The sequence below is a fragment of the Salmo trutta genome, chromosome 12 (genome assembly GCF_901001165.1).
Source record: "Salmo trutta chromosome 12, fSalTru1.1, whole genome shotgun sequence".
Taxonomy (NCBI): Eukaryota; Metazoa; Chordata; class Actinopteri; order Salmoniformes; family Salmonidae; genus Salmo; species Salmo trutta.
In genome coordinates, this window is record NC_042968.1 from 49,302,824 (window position 1) to 49,312,823 (window position 10,000).

General features: G+C 41.6%; 2 protein-coding genes across 7 annotated transcripts in view; both read left to right on the top strand.

The window, feature by feature from the left end:
- The window catches only part of LOC115203721 (G patch domain-containing protein 1-like), a 12,089-nt gene extending 11,971 nt beyond the window's left edge, over positions 1 to 118 (top strand). For both annotated transcript variants that reach the window (XM_029768651.1, XM_029768652.1), the window contains exon 4: positions 1 to 118. This exon is cut by the window's left edge and continues 181 nt beyond it. The gene's annotated coding sequence lies outside the window, so the exon portion shown is untranslated.
- A 2,938-nt stretch (positions 119 to 3,056) lies between these two features.
- Positions 3,057 to 10,000, top strand: part of LOC115203713 (WD repeat-containing protein 88-like) — a 27,722-nt gene continuing 20,778 nt past the window's right edge. For all 5 annotated transcript variants that reach the window (XR_003880235.1, XM_029768639.1, XM_029768638.1 and 2 more), the window contains exons 1-3: positions 3,057 to 3,347; positions 4,806 to 4,916; positions 5,620 to 5,708. Coding sequence is in view for 4 of the 5 variants with exons in the window: in XM_029768639.1 (XP_029624499.1) it covers positions 3,231 to 3,347; positions 4,806 to 4,916; positions 5,620 to 5,708 (317 nt within the window). In the remaining variant the exon portion in view is untranslated. The remainder of the gene's footprint in view (positions 3,348 to 4,805; positions 4,917 to 5,619; positions 5,709 to 10,000) is intronic.

Below are 10,000 nucleotides of genomic sequence, written 5' to 3' on the forward strand. Positions count from 1 at the left end.
AAATTGTAATTCTCATAAGATTTCTCCTGAGTTTTTGCTGATCAATGTCTTGGGCTGATAGGTTGAGAGATCTTGAATTGTTGCTTTTGTGTGTTAATCAATAAAAAAGTAGATTTTTTGTTGTTGTTGTTGTAATCTGTCTCTGCATTATCATCATGCCATTCCAGATTGTCTGTGATGTGCCACGTCTGGGGACAGGGCTTTGGAGTTGTTACGATCCCATCACGTATCTTTAAATGGATAAAAAGTTCAGCTATATACATTTGGAAAGTATTGAGACCCCTTTGACTTTTTCCACATTTTGTTACGTTACAGCCTTATTCTATAAAAAAAAATCCCCCTCAATCTACACACAATACCCCATAATGACATCACAATACCCCATAATGACATCACAATACCCCATAATGACATCACAATACCCCATAATGACAGTGAAAACAGGTTTTTAGAAATTTCTGCAAATTTATTAAACATAAAAAATAAAAACCTTATTTTACATAAGTATTCAGACCCTTTTTGATGAGACTCGAAATTGAGCTCAGGTGCATCCTGTTTCCATTGATCATCTTTGAGATGTGTGGGAGCTAATGTAAAATAAATAGGTGCAGCTGCTATTGCTGAAGTAACAAGGACATAAGGACATTGGCCAGAGGAAGAGAAGGTGACACCCAGTACATTTTGCTATTTCTGAAGAGGGTAAACATGCCAAAGATTACATTAAGCTAAACGAACATGAATACATTAGCCAAGGCCATAAGTACATTTATGACAGCTGGGACATACTGTCAGGAGGACACAGGAAGGAGGATGGTAGCAAAATGATCAACAGGTGAAAAGTATGCAATAAATGTATTATTTTTTGTTTGACCATAAAGGGGTCCCGCCACCATTTATAATCTAACCAGAAGCAGATATGGGCGTTACTGGGTGTGAACAAGCAAAGAACTCAGACTGAAAGATAATGGTGGCAGAAGGACTAAGGGAAGTAACTTCATTTACATATGAGATGTACCCATATGCTCTATGTGTATAAAAGCAGAGTCGGTGCTCAGAGAAGTTAGTTGGTTCCGCGGACCAGCTCGTCTTTGCTACTTTGTATTAAAGTCTATATTGAATTCACAAGTTCTTGCAAGAGGGTTATATTTCTGAGGCAATATTCCACGACAGATGTTTCTACAACTTTGATTGGAGTCCAGCTGTGGTAAATTCAATTGATTTGACATGATTTGGAAAGGCACACACTTGTCTATATAAGGTCCCACAGTTGACAGTGCATGTCAGAGCAAAAACCAATCCTTGACGTTCGAAGGAATTGTCCGTAGAGTTCCGAGACAGAATTGTGTCGAGGCACAGATCTGGGGAAGGGTACCAAAAAATGGCCTCTGTGTTGAAGGTCCCCAAGAACACAGTGGATGGATGGAAGAAGTTTGGAACTGTCAACTCTTCCTAGAGCTGGCCGACCGGCCAAACTGAGCAATCGATGGTCATTCTGACAGAGTTCCTCTGTGAAGATGGGAGAACCTTCCAGAAGGACAACCATCTCTGCAGCACTCTACCATAATGGCCTGATTGGTGGAGTGGCCAGACGGAAGCCACTCCTCAGTAAAAGGCACATGACAGCCCACTTGGAGTTTGCCAAAAGACACCTAAAGACTCTCAGACCATGAGAAACAAGATTCTCAGGCATCACATCTGGAGGAAACCTGGCAGCGGGAATGTGTATACTCATCTTCTTTATTAATAAAATAAGGAAAAACAAACAAATCACGTATACAAAACAATGAACGACACTAAACAGTCCTGTCAGGTGCTCAGACATTAAACAGGAGACAACTACCCACAAATCCCATAGAAAAAACACCCTTCTTAAATAAGACCTTCAATTAGAAGCAACGAGGAGCAGCTGCTTCCAATTGAAGGTCAACCCCATTAACTAAACATAGACATAGAAAGACTAGAACTACCATAGAAATAAACTAACAAGAACATAGCCCAACACACCCCGAAACACTCTAAACAAACATCCCTCTTACATAGGAACATAGCCCAACAAATCCCGAACCACATAAAACAAATACCCCCTGCCACGTCCTGACAAAACTACAATAACAAATAACCCCTTTACTGGTCAGGACGTGACAACGACTCTAAGCACACAGCCAAGACAACGCAGGAGTGGCTTTGGGACAAGTCTCAATGTCCTTGAGTGGCCCAGCCAGAGCCCGGACTTGAACCCGATCAAACATCTCCGGAGAGACCTGAAAATAGCTGTGCAGCGACGCTCCCCATCCAACCTGACAGAGCTTGAGAGGATCTGCAAGGAAGAATGAGAGAAACTCTCCAAATACAGGTGTGCCAAACTTGTACCGTCATACCCAAGAAGCTTTAAGGTTGTAATTGCTGCCAAAGGTGCTTCAACAAAGTATTGAGTAAAGGGTCTGAATACTTATGTAAATGTCATATTACAGTTTAAAAATGCTATACATTTGCAAAAAATTCCCCCCCCAAAAATGTTTCTTTGTCAATATGGGGTATTGTGTGTAGATTGATTAGGGGGGGGGACGATTTAATCCATTTTAGAATAAGGCTGTAATTTAACAAAAATGTAGAACAAGACAAAGGGTCTGAATACTTTCCCGAATGCATTGCGTGTGTGTGTGTATATATATATATATATATATGTATATGTATATATGTATGTAAAAAATTGTCATTACATAAAAAATATTCTCTGTGTATGTGTGTGTGTGTATATATATATATATATATATATATATATATATATATATGTATATGTATATATGTATGTATGTAAAAAATTGTCATTACATAAAACATCTTTGTGTGACGTCACTAATTGAAACGCTATTAGCGCGCACCACCGCTAACTAACTAGCCATTTCACATCGGTTACATGTGTATGTATGTAAAAAATTGTCATTACATAAAAAAATCTTCTCTGTGTATGTGTGTGTGTGTGTGTGTGTGTGTGTGTGTGTGTGTGTGTGTGTGTGTGTGTGTATGTAAAAAATTGTTATTACATAAAACATCTGCACATTTCAGATTGTTCTCCATCTCAGCATGGCCGTCGCCATGGGAACGCACCGACTGGCACAACAAACTCTTGCCTGACTGCATAGCTACTGTAGCCTGATACTTTTTAACGAAAAACAAAAACAATGAAATTACTAACTTAGACAAAATACATATTTAGTTTCCTGGACAAAATGACGTGTAGAAATATCGATCCTTTGTCACTCGATGAGACCATTGATGAAGGGAAAGAGGAGACCGATGTGGAGAAGAGAAGATCCTCGGTGTGGGAACATCAGGAGCTTGCCCAGGTTAGCTAGCTAGCGGGCTAGAGAGGGAATGAGTTGAATAGTGTTCATGTTTATAACTCTTTCTAGAGCAGTTAGCTGCCCAGGTTAGCTAGCTAGCGGGCTAGAGAGGGAATGAGTTGAATAGTGTTCATGTTTATAACTCTTTCTAGAGCAGTTAGCTGCCCAGGTTAGCTAGCTAGCGGGCTAGAGAGGGAATGAGTTGAATAGTGTTCATGTTTATAACTCTTTCTAGAGCAGTTAGCTGCCCAGGTTAGCTAGCTAGCTAGCTAGAGAGGGAATGAGTTGAATAGTGTTCATGTTTATAACTCTTTCTAGAGCAGTTAGCTGCCCAGGTTAGCTAGCTAGTGGGCTAGAGAGGGAATGAGTTGAATAGTGTTCATGTTTATAACTCTTTCTAGAGCAGTTAGCTGCCCAGGTTAGCTAGCTAGTGGGCTAGAGAGGGAATGAGTTGAATAGTGTTCATGTTTATAACTCTTTCTAGAGCAGTTAGCTAACTAGGTTATATGATGTAATAGTGTGCAGCTAGTTCCCTGTAAACTGTTATAAAACTACAAACGTCAATGAGTGATTGGTCAACTAATAGTTAACGTTAGCAAGTCAAGCTAACAGCTAGCCACATAACTATACATAATTAATTGTATTGGACCTGTGTCATAACACTGACAATAACATGGATGAATGATGACAACTGTCAACTAGCCTACTAGACAGCAAGCTTTTAATGAAAACGGTTTCCTTAAACATGGAAACACTTTGAGTGCCAAGTCTTGTTTGTGCTATCATGCCCAAGTCCTTACCATTCTTGACACAACCAGATCTGGGACCAGGCTAGGAAACGCTGCATGAAAAGCCCTCCTGCTATACATCTGGCTGGTGACCAAACATATAAATGTCTCAACAGATAGCTCGTTAATTGAGGTGCCATTTTTTTGGAACAGAAAGAACAGACCTCAGTTTTGTATTAAAATGATGGACGTTCACATGATCATTACTGCGATGCTTTAGTGACTTTAGTTGTGTTCAAAACATATATAAGTGACTCCGTTGAGCTTTCACAATACAATTTTAGATAGTTTCAGATGATTTGGACAATTTGAAAAAATGCTAATATCAGTCCCATGACTTGAACGTTAGCATGTTGAAACAGTGCTAGGGAAATAACTGGGCCCAAATAATACTAATGAAGATGTGAAATGGGGCTTGATTCCCCGTGCCTCTTCAGACCCCCATCATGGTGTAATGAAGATGTGAAATGGGGCTTGATTCCCCGTGCCTCTTCAGACCCCCATCATGGTGTAATGAAGATGTGAAATGGGGCTTGATTCCCCGTGCCTCTTCAGACCCCCATCATGGTGTAATGAAGATGTGAAATGGGGCTTGATTCCCCGTGCCTCTTCAGACCCCCATCATGGTGTAATGAAGATGTGAAATGGGGCTTGATTCCCCGTGCCTCTGCAGATTCCCATCAAGGTGCTGAGGGGTCACACAGATGCTGTCACCGGCTGTCACTTCTGCTTTGACGACACCAAAGTCCTGACCAGCTCCCACGACAAGACGGCCACTCTATGGGTAGGTCCACCAAACACTAGGACTGGCCAGCTCCCACGACATGACGGCCACTCTATGGGTAGGTCCACCAAACACTAGGACTGGCCAGCTCCCACGACATGACGGCCACTCTATGGGTAGGTCCACCAAACACTAGGACTGGCCAGCTCCCACGACAAGACGGCCACTCTATGGGTAGGTCCACCAAACACTAGGACTGACCAGCCCCCACGACAAGACGGCCACTCTATGGGTAGGTCCACCAAACACAAGTCCACCAAACACTAGGACTGCTTCCCAAATGGAACACTTCCCTATATAGTGCACTACTTATGACCACTATTCCCTATATAGTGCACTACTTCTGACCAAGGCCTATCGGTATTAACCTGATCTATATGATATGTCTGTGGCCTAAATAGCACCCTTATTCCCTATATAGTGCACTACTTCTGACCAAGGCCTATAGGTATTAACCTGATCTATATGATATGGCTGTGGCCTAAATAGCACCCTTATTCCCTATATAGTGCACTACTTCTGACCAAGGCCTATAGGTATTAACCTGATCTATATGATATGGCTGTGGCCTAAATAGCACCCCTTATTTCCTATATAGTGCACTACTTCGGACCAAGGACCTATAGGGCTCTGGTCAAGAGTAGTGCACTCTGTAGGGAATAGGGTGCCATTAGGACCACACTATGTATGTCTCCTTCTGAAGGACACAGAGAGTGGTGCCGCTCTGTCGGTGTTTGAGAGAGGACATCTGTCGAACGTCTCTGAGTGTGCCTTGATTCCTGACAAGAAAAGGTGAGTTGTCAGTGTGTTTCCGATCGCCTACCCTTCTCCAGAAGTGTGCACTCGTACACTCCCAACGTATTCCCTAACACCAGAGGGGGGAGGGTACAAGTGCACACTTTGGGAGAAGGGTAGATCATCAGAATGTAACCTTCCTGTTATCAAAATTGACCACAGAAAGCCTTTGTCTGTTTGTTGTGACTAAGTGATTTATACATGAGTTATAACTCTTCATGTCATTGTTTTGTTTCCTCAAATATCACATCCCACATATCTGGGTATAGGGCTGGGAATAGGGCCGGGTATAGGGCCGGGAATAGGGCCGGGAATAGGGCCGGGTATAGGGCCGGGAATAGGGCCGGGTATAGGGCCGGGTATAGGGCCGGGAATAGGGCCGGGGATAGGGCCGGGGATAGGGCCGGGAATAAGGCCGGGGATAGGGCCGGGGATAGGGCCGGGTATAGGGCCGGGAATAGGGCCGGGAATAGCCAGGGACCTCACCATACCATATTACCACCATACCATATTACCACCATACCATATTACCACCATACCACATTATCACCATACCATATTACCACCATACCATATTATCACCATACCATATTACTACCATACCACATTATCACCATACCATATTACCACCATACCACATTACCACCATACCATATTATCACCATACCACATTACCACCATACTGAGGGAACATATTGCTCACTACTCTTTTTGTTTTCCCCATGGGAGGAACCACACGCTTGTTTACATGTCTGGACTGTTGTTTCAGTCCTTAACCATGTCTCTGGACTGCACTCGTCACAGTATTTCTCTGCATTCAAATTGCTATCCATAAAATGCAATTGTGTTCTCTGTCCGTAGATTATTCATGCCCATACCATAAACCCACTGCCACCATGGGGCACTCTGTTCACAACGTTGACATCAACAAAACGCTCACCCATACGACGCCGTACACGTAGTCTGCGGTTGTGAGGCCGGTTGGACGTACTGCCAAATTCTCTAAAATTACTTTGGAGGTGGCTTATGGTAGAGAAATTAACATTCTATTCCCTGGCAACAGCTCTGGTGGACATTCCTGCAGTCAGCATGCCAATTGCACGCTCCCTCAAAACTTGAGACATCTATGGCATTGTGTTGTGTGACAAAACTGCACATTTTAGAGTGGCCTTTTATTGTCCCCAGTACAAGGTGCACCTGTGTAATGATCATTCTGTTTAATCAGCTTCTTGATTATGCCGCACCTGTCAGGTGGACGGATTATCTTGGCAAAGTAGAAATACTCACTACCAGGGATGTAAACAACATTTGTGCACAATTATTATTAAACAATTTTTTAATATATTTTTATTCAAGTTTTACAAAATGTACATGAATGTAAGTACAAGGATTTTACCATATCCTAACCACCCTCCCTCCCTTCCTCCCTCCGCACAACACATCCAAAAATAGCTATCAAGAGACATGGCTGTAGGTTCATTTCAAGCACCTCAGATAAAACATTTACAATAGAATCCCAGTAATGTTGTAGTTTAGAGTATCGAATAAACATGTGACTAAGGTCACCATACTGGTGAGACATGACCACTATCACACTCATCATTTTACATTTGGATATATTTCAGACAATCAAAATTTGGAAAAATACACTCTTATGTAAAACCTTAAATTGTATGAGACCAAGACAGGCACAAGATGTAGTGGATCTCTACTCTATCAATCTCCTCATCTCTCCACTCCTGTGTATATTTTACATTTACATTTTAGTCATTTAGCAGACGCTCTTATCCAGAGCGACTTACAGTAGTGAATGCATACATTTTATTTCATGCATTTTTTTTGTACTGGCCCCCCCGTGGGAATCGAACCCACAACCCTGGCGTTGCGCACACACCATGCTCTACCAACTGAGCCACAGTGTAAATTCAACACCCTTTTTCCCCCCAGTCCCAAGCAGATTTAGTTTTGTTGGTGGAGTGTTTGTCCGTTGACATAAGACACAGATAGATGTGAGACATCACTGTTTTCTGTCGAGGTAATAGAGTCAATAAACCATCCCAGGGTTGGCGATGGGGGTGGAGCAGGGAAGGCAAAACATTGACAGGAGACTCGTTTCAAGGTAACGGAAAAAAGTCAGATGGAGGCAAAGAGTGTTTAAAGGCCAAGTTGAGAAAACTAGAAAAACATTTTTTTTTTACATATAGGGCTGGGAAGGACTTAATACCTTTCATTGTTCAGTGAGATAAAGCATTATCTATTAGATAAGGACTTAAAACCATTCATTGTCCAGTGAGAGAAAGCATTATCTATTAGATAAGGACTTGAAACCTGTCATTGTTCAGTGAGATAAAGCATTATCTATTAGATAAGGACTTAATACCTTTCATTGTTCAGTGAGATAAAGCATTATCTATTAGATAAATGCATGGTATTTACCAATACTAAACACTCTGAAAACCATGTCATTAGTACCTTGGCTAAATGCATGGTATTTACCAATACTAAACACTCTGAAAACCATATCATTAGTACCTTGGCTAAATGCATGGTATTTACCAATACTAAACACTCTGAAAACATTAGTACATTGGCTAAATGCATGGTATTTACCAATACTAAACACTCTGTAAACCATGTCATTAGTACCTTGGCTAAATGCATGGCATTTACCCATATAAACACTCTGAAAACATTAGTACCTTGGCTAAATGCATGATATTTACCAATACTAAACACTCTGAAAACATTAGTACATTGGCTAAATGCATGGTATTTACCGATACTAAACACTCTGAAAACCATGTCATTAGTACCTTGGCTAAATGCATGGTATTTACCAATACTAAACACTCTGAAAACCATATCATTAGTACCTTGGCTAAATGCATGATATTTACCAATACTAAACACTCTGTAAACATTAGTACATTGGCTAAATGCATGGTATTTACCGATACTAAACACTCTGAAAACCATGTCATTAGTACCTTGGCTAAATGCATGGTATTTACCAATACTAAACACTCTGAAAACCATATCATTAGTACCTTGGAAGGACATTCTATAGAGCAAGTTAAAACGTACAAATATCTGTAAGTTTGGGTGGATGGGAATTTTAGTTTCGCCACCACCATGTAGAGAACCTTGTCAGGGAAACTCCAGCTTCATGGTTTTTATTTACCGGCACAAAAGCTTGTTTCTCCTTTGCCGAGAGAAAGGATTTGATTTGTTGCACTTTTCACTCTGTATCTATGGTGATGCTATTCATGTACCTGTCTCCAGCTCTACTCTGAAGGGTGTTGTCTCTGTGTATCATGCAGCTCTTCGTTGTGTCACCAATCAGAGACGTGTAACTCACCATTGTGATCTCTACAGTCCTCTAAAGGAGTTTTGGCGCAGGTACAGCCGACTAGCGCTTGCTAACTTTACCTACACTATCAAATCGAGTCAAATATTGATAAAATATTGTACTAAAATAATATTGCGATATATAATTATAGATTTTTTCCCCCATCACTAGATGGTTTGATTTTCCCCCATCACTAGATGGTATGATTTCCCCCATTACTAGATGGTATGATTCCCCCCCATCACTAGATGGTATGATTCCCCCCCATCACTAGATGTTATGATTCCCCCATCACTAGATTGTATGATTTCCCCCATCACTAGATGGTATGATTCTTCCCCCATCACTAGATGGTATGATTCCCCCATCACTAGATGGTATGATTTCCCCCATTACTAGATGGTATGATTCCCCCCCATCACTAGATGGTATGATTCCCCCCCATCACTAGATGGTATGATTCCCCCATCACTAGATGGTATGATTTCCCCCCATCACTAGATGGTATGATTCCCCCATCACTAGATGGTATGATTCCCCCATCACTAGATGGTTTGATTTCCCCCCATCACTAGATGGTATGATTTCCCCCATCACTAGATGGTATGATTTTCCCCATTACTAGATGGTATGATTCCCCCATCACTAGATGGTATGATTTTCCCCATTACTAGATGGTATGATTTCCCCCATCACTAGATGGTTTGATTTTCCCCCATCACTAGATGGTATGATTCCCCCCATCACCAGATGGTATGATTCCCCCCCATCACTAGATGGTATGATTCCCCCCATCACTAGATGGTATGATTTCCCCCATCACTAGATGGTATGATTTCCCCCATCACTAGATGGTATGATTTCCCCATCATAGGGCTCTGGTCTAAAGTAGTGCACTATATAGGGAACAGGGATCCATAGGGCTCTGGTCTAAAGTAGT